The sequence below is a fragment of the Hydra vulgaris genome, chromosome 12, assembly GCF_038396675.1.
Source record: "Hydra vulgaris chromosome 12, alternate assembly HydraT2T_AEP".
In the NCBI taxonomy this organism is placed as follows: Eukaryota; Metazoa; Cnidaria; class Hydrozoa; order Anthoathecata; family Hydridae; genus Hydra; species Hydra vulgaris.
This window is the reverse complement of record NC_088931.1, coordinates 15,574,046-15,595,736: the sequence shown is the minus strand read 5'-3', so window position 1 is coordinate 15,595,736 and position 21,691 is coordinate 15,574,046. Positions and strand designations below refer to the sequence as shown.

General features: G+C 25.8%; 1 protein-coding gene across 7 annotated transcripts; it reads left to right on the top strand.

Moving 5' to 3' along the window:
- The first annotated feature begins 33 nt into the window (after positions 1-33).
- Positions 34-20,765, top strand: LOC100204487 (U8 snoRNA-decapping enzyme). 7 transcript variants are annotated; one of them, XM_065812308.1, is made up of 5 exons: positions 34-76; positions 2,268-2,308; positions 2,600-2,803; positions 4,933-5,202; positions 20,065-20,765. In XM_065812308.1, the coding sequence occupies exons 3-5, from the start codon at positions 2,630-2,632 to the stop codon at positions 20,275-20,277; spliced, it is 657 nt and encodes a 218-aa protein (XP_065668380.1). In that variant the 5' UTR covers positions 34-76; positions 2,268-2,308; positions 2,600-2,629; the 3' UTR covers positions 20,278-20,765. The 7 variants fall into 7 exon arrangements, with proteins under 7 accessions (XP_065668380.1, XP_065668377.1, XP_065668382.1 ...); XM_065812305.1 differs by having other exon boundaries at positions 34-77; positions 2,613-2,803; XM_065812304.1 differs by lacking the exon at positions 34-76 and adding an exon at positions 94-222 and having other exon boundaries at positions 2,613-2,803.
- Positions 20,766-21,691: the final 926 nt, after the last annotated feature.

Sequence of the window (21,691 nt, the reverse complement as noted above, 5' to 3'; positions counted from 1 at the left end):
TTCTCTTCAAACTCTTTTTTTTTAATGCTATATAGATATTTAGAACATATTAAACAAAATTAAATATAAAAAGAAGGTATACTTTCATTAAAAATATATACTCGTTTAAACTTTTGTCAGTGTGGAGAGTTACAAGTTACTTTAATACTATATATTTCTTGTTTTTAAATATGGAGAAAAGTAGTTCATAGAAAAAGATAAACGTTTTTTTTTTTGATAAGGGTAAGTAATTTCTAAGATTTGATTGAGTTCATGATGTAAACAATCTTGTTTATATATTGAACATTTATTCTTGCTTCATTTGTATCTTTTATTCTTTATTTTTTTATTTTTTTTTTGAGTTTATAGATCACATATAACTAATTGATAAATGTGATCTAAAAGACAGTAGAATATTGATGCACAGTGCACACAATTTGATATGTTGTTACCATTTTTAATATTGATGCACAGTGCACACAATTTGATATGTTGTTACCATTTTTAATAAAAAAAACTAATTGTAGCTTTAAATCAGCAATTTCAAAATGTCATCAGACATTACAAAGCTCATTAAAAATAATGAAGACAGCAATTTTAAAATCTGATCTGGACAAGATTCTTACATGGATGTAATCCTGGCTAATGGAAATAAATGTGAAAATTATATAAAAGCATACATGTCAACTCTGGGCTAAAAATCTGAACTAAATCTGAACTAAATGGAAAAAGTTGAAGAGGATACCACAGTCAAAAGAGTTGTTTTGAAGTCACTAATTTTGAAAGAGATCTCAAAGTTCAAATTATTAAGGATTTCAAATATGCTCAGCAGTGTAAATTAGCATCAAATAAATCTAATAACATGCTCAAAATTCTTAAATAGACCTTTGCATCAAGAGACACTTTAATTTGAAAAAAAGACTTTACACAACATATATCTGCTATACAAGTCTGGAACCCTTACTTTGTTGTCTTCTAAAATTAAAAACAGTACAGCTCAACATTACAAGTTTATCAAGCTTTTAAAAATAAAAACTGTAAGATTTAATGCAAAATGACAGAGATAACATAGAACTGATTTAAGCTACTCTTGAAGGCAGATATAACATAGAACTGAGAAGTCAGTTAACAACTGTATCATCAAAGGCTGAAGCATTTTGTAAGATAATGTTGTTGAAACAATATCATTTGACAAATTCAAGCAATTACTCATCATGCTTACTACAATTCATCACTAATCATCATGTTTACTACAGTTCATCACTAATCATCATGTTTACTACAGTTCATCACTAATCATTGTGCTTACTACAGTTTATCTCTTATCATGTTTACTGCAGTTCATCACTAATCATTGCGCTTACTACGGTTCATCACTAATCATCATGTTTACTACAGTTCATCACTTATCATCATGTTTACTACAGTTAATCACTTATCATCATGTTTACTACAGTTCATCACTAATTATCATGTTTACTACAGTTCATCACTTATCATCATGTTTACTACAGTTCATAACTGATCATCGTGCTTACTACAGTTCATTACTAATCATCATGTTTACTACAGTTCATCACTAATCATCATGTTCACTACAGTTGATCACTAATCATCATGTTTACTACAGTTCATCATTAATCATCGTGCTTACTACTACAGTTCATCACTAATCATTGTGCTTACTAAAGTTACTTACAATAAATACCACACAAAAGTGGGTAACATATAAGTCACGTATAAATTCATATACTCAGCTGATGATGAGTTTAATAAGATTGCATCTTCGTGTAACTTAACTAAGTAACAAAATAAATCGAAAAGTAGAAATATATATTACAATATATACATAAGTAGTAAATGTATAAAATAATCATATAAAATATAGCAGTTTAGGGATTAAATATATTTATCCTTTATAAAATTCTCTCAAGTGATACAATACAACCTCTCTAATTTGAATTTTATAGGGGAAAATAAAAGTTTGATTTATTGAGATTGTTGAATTATAGAAATTTCACTTTTTACAGCAACATTTCACAGTGGTTTAGCATTTAATCAAGTTATGGAGGTTTGGAATTAAGGAGATTTGAATTAGAGAGATTGTACTCTACCACAATATTTTTCTTAAATAAATTTTGTTCAAAATTTTTAAAGTTTATTTTATTAGTTTTAGAATCAATTCACTTTTTAGTTTTGTTTTCAGTAAATATTATTTTGTTTTTTTTAAGTAAATTACTTAGAAAATATAATTATAATAATAAACTTCCTTCCAATTTAATTTTTAGATAAGGTGACCAGCGTTCCACCTTCTACCTCATAGAGCACAGTATGAAACTTAAGTTAAATTATTTGCTACTTTTTTTCTTCGCAAAAAGCAAGGCAGTGTTCATCTTACTCGTATATGTTCATATGTAACTTGTTGGTGTAAAATTACTTGTTTATAAGTGTGTCATATCTCAGGAATCATTTTCAATATTTTAACAATCATAATGATAATTAGTCATAAGATATATCATATATACATTAGAATTTTTATTTTGTGGAGAATTTCAAGTTTGTTTATCTATTTTTCATTCTTTCAAAAACATTTTTAGATTTTACAACAAAAGTTTTTTAGTTTTTATTTTTAGAATTTTTGTGACATTTAATGGGAGCTGTCATGTCTTTATCTACTGTAACAAAACACACTTATAAACTAATAACTCGAGCTGAAAGTGCAACTTTAAGTAGTTCTTGGAGACATTGTGTTCATGCTATGATACATGCACCACTACCTGAGGTCAAGTTATTTGGTTGGATACCTGTTAGAAATGCTGTTTTGGTATTTAAAAGTTTCATATTTTTTAAAAAATATTTTAAAATGTCAATTAATTAATTGTGTATATATATATATAAATATATATATATATATATATATATATATATATATATATATATATATATATATATATATATTTATATTTATATATATATATATATAATTAAAATTTAATAAATACGGCTGCATATAAACTTTTTTGAAAAAAATATACTTGTTTTCATTTTAAGATATATTATTTGATATTTCGCTGATCTATTGTGATCAGTGTCATCAGGTATAATAAAAGTTGTTACAAAGAAAATTGTTATAATAAAAACAAACTGTTAAAAAGATAACATTAAAAAAAGCATGAGAAAATACAAAATAGGAATTAATGTTGGCGTCAGATAGTCTAATAAAAAAATGGCCCCCAAACTTTTGTTGCAACGCTCTCACCATCATCCCTATTAAGAACATTTTCGCCACTTCCTAACGCTTGTCAAACTTTAGCTTTTTTTATTTCCAGGGATTCTCGAATTTTCTGAATATGATTTTCTGGAGATACTGATATGGTTTTCAGGTTTCAATAATATTTTTATTAAAAAATTAATTTCCTAATGGAGGTATTTTTGAGAACATATTCTTTTTGGACGGCTTAAAAACCGTTGATATTTGAATTTGGTTTAAGTTGAATATTAGTTATTGCTTCTTTTCGATGTATTTGAAGTTCATAAGCTCCATGCATGTGTTCGTAATATTAATATCTAGAAAATTAAGTTGTTTTGGGTGGTTTTTGAGTTTAACAGTGTATTTTATGGCAGGATTTTGTTCGTTTAGGATATTTAGAAACATTTGTTGTTGTTTTATTGAGTTAAAGCGAGCGTGGCAATTGTCTACATATCTCATGAAAGTTTTTGGTTTACATGTAAACCAAAAACTTTCATGAGAAAATGGGCGAGTTCTGATGCTACTGAGCATTCCAAATCATGCCAAGGTATGTTTGACTGGTTAAACCCGAAAACCATATCAGAAGCTCCAGAAAATCATATTCGGAAAGTTCGAGAATCCCTGGAAATAAACAAAGCTAAAGTTCGACAAGTGTTAGGAAGTGGCGAAAATGTTCTTAATAGGGATGATGGTGATAGCGTCACAACAAAAGCTTGGGAGCATTTTTTTATTAGATTATCTGACGTCAACATTTAATCCTATTTTGTATTTTCTCATGCTCTTTTTAATGTTATCTTTTTAACGGTTTGTTTTTATTATAACAATTTTCTTTGTAACGATTTTTATTATACCTGATGATGCTGATCACGATAGATCAGCGAAATATCGAATAATATGTATTGAAATAAAAGCAAATATATTTTTTTCGAAAAAGTTTATACGCTGCTGTATTTATTGAATTTTAATTATATATACATATATATATATATATATATATATATATATATATATATATATATATATATATATATATATATATATATATATATATATATATATATATATATATATATATATGTATATGTATATATATATATATATATATATATATATATATATATATATATATATATATATGTATATATATATATATATATATTTATAAATTAGTAAAAAACACTTATCTAACTTTTTTCTTCTACTTGAAGTTTCACCATTGCTGGATCATCAGGAAGAGTATATATATATATATATATATATATATATATATATATATATATATATATATATATATATATATATATATATATATATATATATATATATATATATATATATATATATATATATATATATATATATATATATATATATGTCTATATATATATATATATATATATATATATATATATATATATATATATATATACATATATGTATATATATATATATACATATATGTATATATATATATATATATACATATATATATACATATATATATATACATATATATATATATATATATATATATATATATATATATATATATATATATATATATATATATATATATATACCTGTTTGTGTGTGTTTTCACAGATATATATATACACACACATATATATTTATTATTTTTTATATATACATACATGTAAATAAATGTATATATACATATATATAGTTGTTAATTGTATTCTTAGATGGAAATGCGTTTTGATGGTCGAATTGGTTTTCCTGGTGGATATGTAGATGACTCTGATAGCAGTTTTGAGGATGCTTTGCTTAGAGAATTTAATGAAGAACTTGGTGAACTTCCTAAAATGTTTCGTTTTTTGCCAGATGATTATTTATTTTGTCATATGTTTAATGAGAAAAAGCTTTGTCTCCATTTCTATTGCAAACAGGTAACATTCCAAGAGTTCTTAGAGATTGAAAAAAGAAGTATGGAACAAGAGTATGGCGGTTATGAGGTATATCTTTGGGGATTTTATATCTAGTAGAATATATTTATTTTGTATCACTTTATTAAATATGAAATTATAAAAAACTTCATTTTTGTTACAACTCATTTTAAAAGGAGAATGTTGGCAGATTTAGGGTGGAATGCAAGAAGCGAACTTGAGTCAAATTCGAATTGATCCTTACATTGTAACCAATAGCAGCAGAGTATGGGTTTTCCCCTCAAAAAATACTCTGCCGATATTGGTTGCATAGTAAAGTTCAAGTGGAATGCAAGTACTTGACTCAAGTACTTGCATTCCACCCTTAGTTATTGAGCTTTGAATCTTTTTTGATAAGTTTTTGTGAAATTATCAAAATTCATTTTTGAAGAGTTAGATTAACTTTTAAAGAATTTTAATTTGACCAATATTTTAAATTATTAAACATTGTATAAGTTAATAGGGAGCTTGGGGCTTCTAAAAACATTCTCCACATAATTGAACACAGCGCTAAACCTAATTTAAGTTAAAATATTTACTTCATTATCTACATAAAAAATCAATGTTCTGCTTACTTTTAGATATATAAGTAAGGGGAATCAATTATAATCTTATAATATTATATCAGTTATAATTATGATCAAGTAAAAGCACCTCTTAAGTAATATATCATTTAAATTTATTGATGATAAATTTAAAACCATCATAAAATGTACAACTTTGATGCACAATTTTAGAAATGATTATTAATGTAATACTTTGTATGTATGTATATAATTAAAATTAATAAATTACTTTGTATAAAATTTGTTAGAAAAATGTTTAGAAAAACCAACTAAATGCAAACGGACTAGCCATTAAGATTTTTTGTTTTGCTTTTTGCTAGTATTTTTTTATAAAATATAAGTTGTTTTGTGTTGTATATGTATACATATATATGTATACATATATATGTATACATATATATGTATACATATATATATATATATATATATATATATATATATATATATATATATATATATATATATATATATTTAAATAGGTGTGATCATTTTTGATTGGATGTTTGATTTTTACGGTTTTAGACGCCATGTTTTTGCCAAAAAAAATAACTGAGTGAAGACTATTCCTAATTTTTGTTAAATATTCGTAAAGGTATGGCTGGTTGTCCATTTCTTTTAAAATGTTTCCCAAAAACAAAGACAGTGGGCTATTTGGACTTCTGAAGTTAAACTATTGAACTGAACACCTACAAACACAAGCTTTTTATGTGAAGTAAGCATAAAAAAATACAACATATAATTGATTCTAGATATGATTCATAATAAGAAGCCATAAATACACATAATTGTTGATCAATTATTTTGTAAACTTTGATGCTGATCAGTGGGAAAAAACTAGAGAAGATGGCTCAAGAAAACTTAATATTAATGCAGTTCCTACAATCTTTAACCATGTTACACCAAAACATAAACAAAAAAAACCAGTTGAGCAAATAGAAGTGAAGAAGTTGGAAAATATTTTAATTGAAGTAAATGACAATGGAGTATTTGAATCACTTTGCACTACTGAGGTTGATAAAAATTTTGCTTATACAAGATTTACTTATACAAGATTTAAATGAAAAATTGAGAAAATTAGAAAAAATAATCATTATCCAAAAGAAAAAGATAAACGCTTTAAAAACTAAAGCAAGAATAAATGCTATTTAAAAGTATAATCATAAAAGGAGAGATAAGTTAAAACAATATTTAAAGAAGATCAAATATTATCCTTAAGTAGAGAAAATATGAAGTTTATTATATGGTCAAGTGATACTATAAATGAAGCATTGGAACTCAAGTTTACATGTGGCCAAAGTGGTTATGAAAACTTACTTCAATTAATTTTACCATACCCATCACTAAGGTCGTGCGGTTAACTGAACATTCTTTCAGTGAAAACCGAAACAAAAATACCAAATTGAACCAAACCAATCTAATTATTTAAAATAAAATAAAAACTGAACCGTTACCGAAAATTTTTTTAAAAACCGATGTAAAATTTTCAAATGTTAAAAAAATTGTTTAATATTGATTTATTAAATAATATATAATTGTTATTTAATTTAAGAAATTTCAAACCATAGAAGAGCAAAATAAATTTACTTTGCTTTTCTGTGGTTTGTGGTATCTTTCAAAAAATCTTACTTCATCATGGTCTGCAACATTTGTTCTAATTTCACAGCCAACTAATTGTGGACTATTTTATTATGTTTAAATTGTTTCCTTTTTTTTTATAAAAAAGGGAGCAATGTAAATATAATAAAATTTGAACAACGTAAAACAATGTAAAATGTGAGTATAAGCTTTTTCTAAAAAGATGTAATTTTTATTTAACTTAAATTACTAATATTGTTAAAATATTTTGCTTATAATATTGCTATTTTGAAAACCTTGTTTTCTAAACTGTTTTTATTGTATCCTAATAAGCATATAATTAATAATACTGATATAATTAAAATATTTTGTTGTTTAAATGTTATTAATGCCTTAAGGAGCATGCAAGAACATTATAAGTCACAATGCAAATAATTTAATATTTGCATTGTGACTTATAATGTTCTTAGAAATAACTAAAATACTTTTTAAAGATTTTAAAAAATTATAAAGTTAAATTTATTTACGTTGAACTATGTTATCTGCTATTATACTTGTTCAAAATTAAATTTTTACTTATGTTTATTTATTTGATTATTATTTGGTTTGGTTCTCTCACTAACAGTTTTTATTTTATTCATGTTAAAGATGCCGAAAGAAAGTGATATTTGAAAATTCATTAAAAAGTCAAGTGAAGGCAAGTGTAAAATTTGCTTTAAGTCTTACAAAATACGCTGTGGCAGTACTTCAACAATAACCAGCCACATCAAAACTAATCATGTTTAGAAATTGTTTATTATTTAGCAGCTAAAACAGCTGAAGAAATGACAAATATTTTAGAGTTATGGAAAATTATGAAGTTGCAGTACCCAATTTTATCAAACTATGCACAAAAATAAATTTGTATACAAACAACTTCTGCAACTTCGGAGAGGGTTTTTTCTACTGCTGGTAACATTGTCCTTGCCAGAAGAACTATGTTGGCGGTTGAAAATGTGGAAAAAATTGTTTATATGAAACAAAATATTAAAAGAATAAAAATTAATTGTTAATTAATTAATTGTTAGTTTTCTTTGGTATTTTAAAAAATCTGTAATTCTAAATTTGTTAAATAAATGACCTCTAAAACTTTGTTTTGTTTTTAGCCGAAACTGAACTGAACCAATCAAAAAAAAGTTTTAACCGAATCATAAAAAGCCGAGTCGTTGGTTTTATTTTTAAAACCGAATCGAAAAAAACCTAAACCATGTGGCCTTATTGCTACCTACCCTACAACAAAGATTAGAAAATCTAAAGTTCTAAAGTGGTATTTTAACAGAAGTCTTTAAGTTTATGAAAACTAAAGTGAATGTTATAAAAATTCACGAAATGTGCTTTTAGAATGTGCTTTAATTCTTGATGAAATGTCAATAACCGAAAGTGTTGACTATGATACATCTACAAGTTCATATTTCATCTACAAGTTCACAGCTAACCATGCTTTAGTTTTTATGGAGGAATATCTACAAGATGGAAACAAACTGTAGCATACTATTATACTTCAAGTTCTGTTAATGGTGATGTTTTAAAAAATATTATCCTAACTATAATAAATTATACTGAAGATATATGATTAAAAATTAAAATAGTGTAACTTCTGATATGAGTCAAGCAATCAGCCAAGCAATGTGGAGATCTTTTAATATTAGCTGTACTAACAATGGTAATATTTCTAGCTCAATTAAACACCCTGTGAGACCCAACTTGTACTATTGATTTTTTAGCGGATGTGCCACATTTATTAAAGAATATAAGAACATCTCTCTTATGTAAGAAACATTTCATAATTAGAGCTAAGATTCAAGAAAAATATAAACTTTTATCACCAATTATAGATTCAAAACAATTGTACATGCTTGTAGACTTTTAAGAAGGAATGAACAAGCTTGTAGACTTTCAAGAAGGAGTGAACAAGCTTGTAGACTTTCAAGAAGGAGTGAACAAGCTTGTAGACTTTCAAGAAGGAATAAACAAGCTTGTAGACTTTCAAGAAGGAATAAACAAGCTTGTAGACTTTCAAGAAGGAATGGGTATAAAGTTTGCTTATAAACTTATATCTGAGCATCTAGATGAAAAACATTTCAACAAAATGAAAGTATCAAAAGCAACATGTGTAATGAATCATGATGTAAGTTGTGGATTAAAATTTATTGCAGATTAAAAAAAAGATGTTTAAATGCTTACAGCTGCTTGGTTTATAAGAATTAGTGCAAAGCAAGTAATTCCTACAGCTCTTCAAATTCAAAAATGACCAATTCTTGAAAAAATCATCAAAGGGCAGTTATGATATAGATGACCATCAATTCTTATCAGGTTTTCTTGACCTGTAAGATATTCAAGCCACAACAGAAAGAGTACATTGTTATACCTAAAGATAGAACCTCCAGTTTAATTTTAAGTAATGCTGAGCAAAATTGTTTGTTTAATATTACAGAGGGTACAAAATTGAAAGAATTTGCACAATTTGTTTTGAATCTCTAAGTTCTAAAAATAGATTAAATGCTGATTATATTAAATTTGTCGCAAACAAAGAGCACAAAGTTGGTAATTTATTTTTTGCTAATGAAAAAACATTTGCATTCTTTTTACAAATAGAATTAATATTTGAATAATTTGGGCCATACCATTTTTTCCAAAGCAATTGTAATGCTATGCCTGTAGAGAAAATCCATTCTGAAGAAAAAATTAAAAGTTTAATTTTGTATCCTAATTGTCATAAAATTAAATCGAAGCTTGAAAACAGGTTTATTAAATTCAGGCTTAAAATATTTAGCCTGAAGAAAAAAAGTTTTTTACGCAAAAATAAAAAAATAAAAAAAAATTCTTGTACACTTTACAACAAAGCATGATAATGCATTGCATTATTATTGCATTAATGCATGCATTGACAATGAAAGTTTAGGTTTAACTAAAAGACTAATTTAAATTAAATTGAAAGCCTTTTGTCAAGTATAAACCTTTGTTCAGTTACATATAAATTACAACTATTTTTTTGCTGCTCTTTTTGCAAATAAAATTTTTTAGTTTTTAAAAACAAATTTTTATTTAAAATATTATTAAGCTTTATAATTGTTTTTACTCAAATTCATTTATGCTGTGCACTAATTTGGCAAAAACATAGTCGCCGTTTTTTGTATGTCCAATCTCTAAGTATATAGATTCTCTCTCTCTCTCTCCCCATATACATATATATATATATATATATATATATATATATATATATATATATATATATATATATATATATATATATATATTCTATTTGTGACTTCTCTTTTCCAGTTTCCTTCCTTTTATAATTTTTTTCTTGTCTGTTAGCTATTTAAAATCTTGAGCTCCCATTTGCATACAACTTTTTGTCCCTAATTTTTCTCTTTGGGATTTTATAAACTGAAGTTCTTTTCTGGGAATTTTGTTTTCTCTCTTGGGTTGACAAGAGATATGAGCTTTAAAAACACACGAACTACAACTTGCCTCCTTACACAAAACAATGTCACACTTGCACTTCGCTATATCAAATAGCTTGTCCAGATTAGAGTGAAACTTAGAAATGGTCTCAGTGTTGCACCTGAAGTTAACAATATCTGTAGCTTTTTTCCATAATTTAGCTATTTTATTTATACCAACTTTGTCCGTCACGATTGGAACTTCAGGATTCGCTTTCAACCATTGTGTTTTCACTTTAAAAAAACCTTTTTGCATGTATCTTTAATTTTTGCGTTCGCTTTACAGTTATTATCTTTTCTTAGAAACAGACCGTATTTAATGACATCTCTTAATGTTAGTAACTCAGAATCTAAAATTTCACTTGCAAAACCTATAACGCTTAATTTTCAACTTTGACTATTTTTACGTGTTCGTTTAGCCATCAATAAAGAACTCAAAATTTATAGTTTATAAAAATAATTTTTGTGGACTTAACATGTCAGCTCAAATGCATCATCTTATGAATGATATTTCTTAAGTTATTTCATATAACTTATTAAATAAATTCAAGTTTAAATAAAATATTTTTTCGTAACAACGCAAGATATTGCAGCAAAGTATAGCAAAAATAACGATCTTTTTAAACTTTAAATCATAAGTTTTTAAGTTAAAATGACTGTCCAGGTGTCTAATAATTGGTATTTGGGGTCAAGGATTCGATTGAAAATGTTTTTGAGCCATCAGAATAACCGGTCAAGTTGCAGCAAACCGCGTATACTGCATTTTTTCACAAATCCTCGGTTTTTGAGGTTCAAATTTGAAAACCTAAAAATTAAAATTTTTCTTTTTTTTTTTTTTGCATTAGTTTTACATAAGGGCCAACACATTTAAAGTTCATATGGCCTAAGCATTTATTGTAAAAAGTTTCAAAATGATCTGCCCTAATATATATATATATATATATATATATATATATATATATATATATATATATATATATATATATATATATATATATATATATGTATATACACATATATATATATATATATATATATTTTTTTTTTTTTTTTTTTTTTTGTTATTCACCTCCTCAAGGCCGATAAAGCCACTACAGATGAGGAGGCTACTTAATAGTGGTTGTATATATATATCTGGATCTAGCACTGGCCTGGTGCATCTTTACACTGATTGTCTCAATCAATGTTGGTATGGAGGGGTATTAAAAGATTATTTACAGCCTTCAATGGGCATCTTCAGAACTGACTCCACTTGGCAATTTCAACAAAAGATAAGGCTCCTTGCCATACATGGAAAAAAAACGATTGAATCTGGTGTCTTGGCCCGCTTGCTCACCTGATTTGAATCCTATTGAAAATTTTTGCAGTTGAATGAACTGTAAATTGTAAAAAAGTAAGCTTACTTACTTAGTGCAATTCAAGACTCAAATGCTAGACTTGTGGAATACCGTGCCACAAGATCTAATCAAAACACTTACAGATTCCATGCCGTGAAGAGTCTTGACATTTCTTGAAAACAAAGGTAGTCATATAAAGCATTAAATTTTCTTAGAATCCTCAAAAGATTGTAAGTGCGCTAATACTTTTGCACACCTTTTTTTATCTTATATTTGTCACTTATTGTATTCTAAATAAACTAAAGTTAATAACAAAAAAAATATTTTTTTATGTTTGGTCAGAAAGTTCCTCAATTTCAAAACTAAGAAATAAAAAGATTAATAAATTCCGTACTTTGTATGAACAATTTAAAACTATGAGAGGAAATCTAAATTTGTTTTACTAATACAAAAGCTACAAAATATTGGATTTTTTGAAGAAACCAATGAACATAGGATTTCCAAAAAAAAATCAAATCGAGCAAGCCCACAGAAAATCTGGTTTAATAAAAAATTTAGAAAAATCAATTTCTATAGAAAAGCTAACATTCTGGGAAAACTTAAATGTGCTCAATTAATTTTAAAAGCCCTTTATCAATTATTCAGAAGAAAGTGACAATTTTTGTTTTGTGTAAAAAAGATTTCATGGATATAATAGAAAAGTTTAATAAAATATTTTTACTTTGACTGAAATATTGCAAACAGATGTTAAATTAAAGTTTTTTTATTTTTACAGTAAAGTTTCTAAAATAACTGAAAACTATAACATTGGTTTTTATTATCCAAAATAACACAGGTATTATTTTGAATAATAAAAACCTTTGAAAAATCAGAACCAAAAGTTGACGATTCAAAATAATGCCAGTAGGTATTATTTTAAATAATCAGTTTTTATTTATTTAAAATAATACCTACTGGTATTGTTGTTCCTTACCCTGTTCACTGTTGCAACTTACCCCGGTCTGGGGCAAGTTGCAATAGTGAACAGAGTAAGGTGCAACAAAATACTTAGATATTTTAACTTGTGCAGAGAACTCAAAAAAACTATAAGCTATTTTGTAATTTATATTATTTCACATAAATTTTATACTCATAATAAAGAAAAGGTAAAATACAGAAAATATCTGTAGATTCAAAAGTATTTTCTTTAAGTTACAATACTTTTGTTATGTGAAATTTCATATTGGTCTGACATGTTTACTGAATTACATTATAAATAATTTTTGTCAACAACTTCATCTATTATTACAATTAAAAACATTCATTATTGTAGAAAAGTGCTTAAACCTGAGTTACATAATGATTTAACTTATTCTTATGAATTTAATACAATTTACCCCATAGTTCACTTTAATCAATATGATCACTTTAATCAATATATGGATTATTCCTGCTCAGCTCAATTAATGCTTGGCACTATGCCACTATGCACTATGTTTTGACGATTTTTGGTATACAAATTTAAATTAATGAAAGAAAACTTCACTTCAAATTTTAATATCTGACTCCTTACGGTTTCAGAGATATTGATGCTCAGTTCCAATCTCTTTTTTGATTTTTTTTTTAGCGCCATTTATTCTTGAACCTACTTGCATAACACAATTAGCTTTGACTTATAAAATACTTGCTCAATAGTGTTGAAAATTTGTACCTAACTATTTTTTAGGGAGAGGAGCTTGAAAAATGATGGCTAAAACACTAAAAAATTAGGCTACTATATAAAAATTCAATTTCACAATGTTGTAATTCTCTTTTAAAAGTTTCATGATGCCCCATACAAAAAAAAAGTATATCTTGAGATGCCTGAAAGATATGATTATGAAATTTTTTTCTATGGTTCTATATATAACCAACTCTTTATTACAAAGAACTGCAAGGGTTTTCTTTTTTGAATCTGATTTATTTGCAAGTTTTATAAAAAAAAATTAAGATAAATTTTTATTTAATAATAAAAAAAGTTATATACATTTATTTTTTGCATTTCTTTACGAAGATATTAGATTCTATGATACAGTTCCAATATATAGCTTGTTTGCATTTCACATTAAAGATCTTTATTTTATACAATTTTCATGTTTAATGAAGGGTTTTCTATTTGCGAATCTTTAAATAATAATTATTGTAAAATAATTTCTTATGGAACTAAAAAATAATATAAAAGTGTAAATGATAAAGAAAGATGTTGGAATATTAATAATTGGAATAATAAATAAAAAAATTTGTCGTAAACAAACACATATGAAATCCAATGGTATCAAGAAAGTCTCAATGATGCAGAAAAATAGTTGTTCTAGCATTGAAATTGATGAAAATGCAAATGTTTGATTTCCCCAATAAGTTTACTTAAAACGTTACTCCACAATCTACATAACTTGCTATGATCCATTTAATTCACACAATGGAAAAAGAAGAAAAGAAAAACCACAGAAAAATGGAAAAAGAAAAAAAGAAAAACCATGAAATTTTTTTTTTGAATTTTATCATAATTATATATACTAGATTTTTTTGCAAAATACTCACTGAAGCAGTAATTATTACTCATGTTTTAAGGTAGATGCAAAGAAATAAATGTCTTGCTGGGAAATTGAAAAATTGGTATATTGTTATTTCTGGAGAAAAGATATGTCCATCATGTATAATTAAATTGGGGTCATTTAACAATGATCTACCAGGCGAACTGACTTGCAACCAGATTTGCGAAGATGAACATAATAAACTTGCTATAAACAAATTGTTATAAGAAAATCTCAATTCTTCTTTGACTGCTATGAACATAAGTCCTCTCATTACACATGCTGTGAATAGTCACAAGTTGCTCTCCATAAAAAGAAATTATTACATGTTCAAAAAACAGTAAAGTTAAGTGTTGCAAGGACTTTGAATCTAGACCCTGATTAGTTAAGCCAACAAGATTCCTTCAATAAATTATCTAAGGAAGTTAAGTGTAAAGCAAATGACTTAGGAAAAATTTTAAAAAAATTTTAATTTACATTCGGAATCAGAAAGTTCAATTACTAACACCAGTTCCAATATCTTGGTCTACAAATGTATAGAAAAAGAATTTGTTACTAATTATATTCTGCAGATAAAACTGCTGTAAAAAAATGGTATTTTATCATTCCTTAAAAAAAAAAAAGGAAAGGAAATATTTCAAGAAACTGCAGATAAAATTATTTAGTTTTGTTGCAATGATGAAAATGTCTGGTAAAAAAAATTTTGTGAGTATAGCTCAAAGATCTCATATGCAAAAGTATTTGATTCTTTCAAATCTAAAAGAACTGTATGCTAAGTTTAAAAACAGATATCTTGATATAAAGACTTGTTTTTTACCCTTTGCTCACATCGTCTAAAACAGTGCATTACAGTAGGAGCATCTGGTACGCATACAGTATGTGTGCACCTACCATCAAAATGTTAAGTTATTAATTAGTGTAGTTAAATTATCAAAGGATTATCACAAACTTATTGATATGCTAGTTTGTAGTAGGGCTAACAAGAATTGCATGATAAATTGTTGCTCTTTGTGTCCAGAAGGTTCTATATAAAAACATTATAATATAATATATGATTTACAGATGATTTACTGTATGATGTAGATATGGTATATCATGTGATGAAGTTAACAATTGAACATATTAAAAGCAATATTTCTTATCAAACTGCAAACTCTTCATAAATATATGCCACCATGAACAAGATTTTACTATGAAATGTACATGGTCTTTCTTTGCAACAAGTCACAATAAATCACCTTGTGATAGCATAAGTGGGGCTGTAAAAAAACTAACTTCAATTGCTAGCCTTCGTCGAACAACAACAAATCATATACTTACAGCATCTGCAATGTTTTATTTTTGCCAAAATGAAATCATAGGAATGAGTTTATATTAAATATCTGAAAATAATAAATTTTAGATATGTAATAATTAGTGCAGTTGAGAATTATCAAAAAATTATCATGTCAAACATGATAATGCAAAGCAAAATGAAGCAAAGATTATGCAACTGCAAAATTATTACCAGGCACTCGCAGCTAGCAAAATTTCATTTCAAACTAAAGTTGTTTCTGAACAAATAGAGTATTTATTTGCTTTTAATTTTCAAACTGATGAGATTATTAAAAAAAGCTTTATTAATAAAAGCATTGGGAGTGTTTGTATGTTTGATATATAATAACAATCCATGGATTGGGCTAGTTGAAGATATTGATGTTGAAAATAATGACTTTCAAGTTAATTTCATTAATCCATTTACTTTTCAAGGTCATTTTGTTGGTCTTCTAGAAATGATGTGTGCTGAGTTCCATTAACAAACTTATTGTTGATGATTAATATTCCAACAAATATCACAGGAAAACAATACAAAATCAGTAAAATTGATAAAAAAAATTTAAAATTGATAAAATTTAAAACATTAAAATTTTTTATAAAACTGTTAAAGATTGCTAATTCTTATTGCCATATTTTAAATTTTCTTATTACAATTTAATTATGTCCATGGTTTATTTTTGTAATTTTGATATTTTTTGGGTTTAGTATTATAAAGCTTTAAAGGCAAATAAATCTGAATTTAAAAAGAAAATCCTTTTTTTTATATTATGGTGTTTGTTACATAAAGAACATTAGGAAAAAATCATTACACAATTTTGGAATTAATTTTTTTATATAGAATCTTTAATTTTTTAGTGTTTTAGCCATTATTTTTAAGTTTCTCTCCCTAAAATACAGTTAGGTACAAAATTTCACTACTATTGAAGAAGTATTTCATAAGTATTTGTGTTATGCAATTAGCTTAAAAAATAAATGGCACTGAAAAAAAGTCAAAAAAGAGACTGAGTATTGATATCTCTGAAACCATAAGGAGTCAGACATTAAAATTTGGAGTGAAGATTTATTTCATTAATTTAAGTTGTATTTCAAAAATCATCAAAATCTGAGATGGCATGGTGTCAAAAAAATTTTTGGGGGTTATTTGACGTGAAATGACCCAAATATAAATATTTAAATAATTCGACATTTTTTGGCTTTTTGAAAAAGATTTTTTTACTTCTCGTTATTTTAACTTTTTCATTTTCACCTTTAGTTTTCATAAAACCAAAAAAAAAAAAAATTGAAAACGCAAGTTTTATTAGTAAAACTTGTGTTTAATGCAAAATTTTAATAAAAAGTTGTAAACAGTTTTTACTTTATTACTTTAATTTTTTTTTTTTTTCTTGAGTTGTAATAATAACTTAAAATACATCCTTTAGGTGTAACTAGTCCTGATTTCCTTTATATAACAGTTATGCATGGTATTAATTAGAAAATCTTAAGTACTCAGCCGAAACATTAGGAAACAGTATTAAAACATTTTCAGATAACTATTTTATTTTCAATACATAATTATTTAATTTTACAGTATTATTTAAAAATTATAGAATTATCAAATCAATTTTTTTTTTTTATTATTTATTTTTAGGTATTAACAATTTTTTATCATTATCAAATTAAATTTTAATTTTCCAAAACATTGTATTTTAAAAATACCTATGCATTTAACATTTTAAAACTCAGTCAGATTTGAAACTTAGAATAAAAGTTAAATACATTAACAAGCTAGAAAACCAATAGCATTACCATCAATAGAAAACTTTCCCTGGATGCTGACATAAGCTGAATTGTTTTGAGATCTATTTTATTCAAATTTAATGTTTGGACTCCACTTGCTTTAAATAGCTTTAACTAGTGTCTCTGAAAAAGAATAAGAATTACTAATCTTGGTTCAGAACAAAATCATCTTTCCTAGGGATTGTTGCAATTGTGTCTTCATGTTGTTATTGGCTTCTTCAGCAACTTCTTCATGCAATGGTTCAACACCGATTCTATCCAATACTTTGTTAAAATTTGTTTGATTATATTTTTGGCCTATTGAATCATTGCCGACTTTAATGAAGATTTAGAACCATCATCCTTTTGTGATAGGTTTAAATTGGAGTTTTGGAAATATCTCTTTAACGACACTGAATTTTTATTTTGTTGCTTATAAAGTGAATCCAGCAGTTTTGCTATCGCATGTACATGATTGTTTTGCAAAAAACATGTTACAGCTTAATGAATCTTGTGACTTTGGCACAATTAATAGTTAATAACACTCATATATGCATATTATTAACACATAATGCATGTATGCGTGTTATAACTATATATATATATATATATATATATATATATATATATATATACATATATATATATATATATATATATATATATATATATATATATATATATATATACACACACACACATACATAAAGTATGTGCAGTGAAATTGTTAACGGAAAACTATTTTTTTGTAATAGTTTCGATTAAAAAAAAATTATTTAAAAAAAACACTTATGAACACCTAGAAATAATAGAAAAATAAATAAAAAGATTTTATTACTTTTCTAGTAATACAAAAAAATCAATTGGTGTTTTCATGAAAGAAGAAGAACTTCTATTTATTTAAGAAGGCAGAGTTTCTATTTTTTATCTTTCATTTACAAGTTATGAATACAAAAAGAAAAAAGTTTTTAGAAAAATAATAAAACTCTTCTTTCAATGCGCGGCTGACAGTTTTGAGGGTTCAAACCCCCCTCAAGGATTAATGTTTTTTTTGTTTTGTTTTATTTTTTTAAACATCTTCGCTTCCAACAAGGCTGCAAGCAACCACTAATTAGAGTTGGAAGTTACTGGAGGAGAAAAGATGAAGATTGTAAAGCAAGATAACGATTGACAGACAAATTAAAGGATTACGAATTACATGAATCAAGAAAGTACGAAGAAGGAAGCAAATTCCAAAGAACTGATGTTCGAGTAAAAAAACTAGAGGAATAAGAGTTTTTGGAGCACTTAAGACAGTCACAGAAAAAGGATGAGACTTAATTGAATTACTTAATTGAGGCTTAATTGAATTTCTAAGTGGTTTTAGTTTTTTAACTGCTATTCTTGTTTATTTATAATCTGCGGCTAACAGGGTCAACTCCCCTTCAAAGAGATCTTTTTTTGGATTTGATGTTTTTTCATAGATTATGATAAAAAAATATGTTGGTATTATATTGCAGTTTAAATACAGCCAATATTGCAAATAAATCAATATTGGCTATATATATCCAAATGAGGAAGTTTTATATTGGTCCAATATTGTTAACAATATTTAGCCAATTTTGAGATATAGTACTAATATTGCACCAATGTTTTACTAATATTGCACCAATGTTGCTTGCTACTAGGGAACTTAATCACAACTATTCCGCTTATTTTTTGCCATCTGAACCACTGTTTAATAGTATTATTGCAACATAACATTAGCAATGCTATATAACAATAATTTGCATTGCTAAATACCATAACTCATTGTAAAGATTAAAAACTAGAAAATAAAAATACATTAAAAACATTTGCTAAAAAATATATCTTTTTTGTACTAAAAAGCAGAAAATAAACTTTTTAATTTAAATTTAATAATTCAGTATACTAATTATTGACAGGTCTGTTTCGAAATTAATCTTGTGCAGACCTGTCAATCTTAAGTTTACTGAACTATTAAATTTAAATTATAAAGTTTATTTTCGCTTTTTAGTACAAAAAAGATTATATCTTTTAACAAATGTTTTTGCTTTATATTTTTTTAAATGCATAAGATTTACAGATTACAATCTTTATTATGTTTGCATTTTTGAAAACCTCAAAAAAGCAGTATTTTTGCAGTTTCAAAAAAAAGTGCACAAACACTTATTATATTTATTGCAGCGGTACAGTAGAATGTACAAATAAATGTTAAAAGTATATATTTTAAAATGTTGTTTAATAAAATATGGGAATAAAAGATTTTAAAATTATTAAAAGAAATTATTATTTATTAATTTAGGTTTTGGGCACTTTGAGAGTTCCATTATACATAATGTACGACAGGCGTGGTGGTCTACCAGCTTTTCTTAGAAACAACTTCATTGGAAATAGTAAGGAGCAACTTTTAGAAGCAATCCGTTTGAAAGAACTAGTTCCTTTAAATTTTCTAAATGAATGTGTTAATTTATCAAATGAAATAGATAAACTTTCATCTGAATCGAGAGGAATTTAAGTTTTAAATTGATTAAATAGGTTTTAGATTATTACAAACAATATATTAATCTAAAGTCTATACAATTAATGATTATTTTTAGTTTATCTCTAGAAATTTTTATGGTTAACTAAAAAGAGTTCTTTTTTAGAAATTCGTAATTTTTTGTGTATAATACTTGTTCGATTTGGGTATTAAGACATTTTACATTTATCATTTTACAATGGTTATAACATTTTTGTTTGATCATTATTTTATAATGACTTTACAATTCTTAGAGACCACACTAAAAAATAATTTTACTATTTTTAATCATATGTGCAAATAATATTTTTGAAGAGACGTGTCATTTATTGTTGAAATCATCATAACAGTGAAAAAATTCGCTGAGTGTATATTATTTTTAGTCATATTTGCAAGTATTATTAAAGAATATCTAAAATTCTTATTCAACATATTTTCTAGTATGTATTTCAATCTACATTACAAAATATACTAAAAAATATTAATATTGAATGTTTCACTTTCTAATAAACTTAATAAACAATATTTTAGCTTACTTTTTGAATTAAATTTTAATTTTAAGTCATTTGAGTTTTAACATATGACATTCTATTTGGATGATGGTAGAGGTTTACCAGTGTGTCAAGTATCATGCTACCAGAGGTTTACCAGTGTGTCAAGTATCATGCTACCTGAGGTTTACCAGTGTGTCAAGTATCATATCTATCAGAAATTATTGTATCATTTTCAGATATTTGTATTTTTTAGAATAAACTTTTTAATAAGTGTTAATTTTAATATGAATTTTTTTTTAATTCTGATTCACTCCCAACAAGGCTGCAAGCAACCAATAATTAAGCTGGGAGTTACTAGAAAAAAAGAATAGAGTTATAGAGCAAGGAAACAATTTACAGAAGACTTAAAAGGTTGAAAGTTGTATAAGTCAGGAAAACATGAAAATGGGAGAGAGTTTCAAAGGATTAAACAGCAGGGAAAAAAGCTAGATGAATAAAAGTTTTTGGAGCATGCAGAGACAGATACAGAATTAGACTAAAAGAATGAGACTTTGATGAATGATGAGTCAAGCGAGAATGAGTTTTAGTTGATGGAACTAGAGATGAAAGCTCTTTTGAGCAGCGACCATGATAGTATTTTTAGAAAAGAGAAAGAGATACAACTTTATGATGATAGGAAGGAGACTCAAGCTTAGCAGATGGACCCAGTCCAACTACGTTTACAATGCGTTTTTAGACCTTGTCTAGAAGAGAAAAAGCATCATTTTTTAAATATTGTGCTTTTAAAATATTTGTGCCTAATTAAGTAACTGATTGTTTTTCAAAAGGGTGTTTTTTTAGCCTAAAATAATTCATGTTCTTAAGATGTGAATAACTAAAAATAAAATAATTCATGTTGGTAATTTTTGTAATGTAAT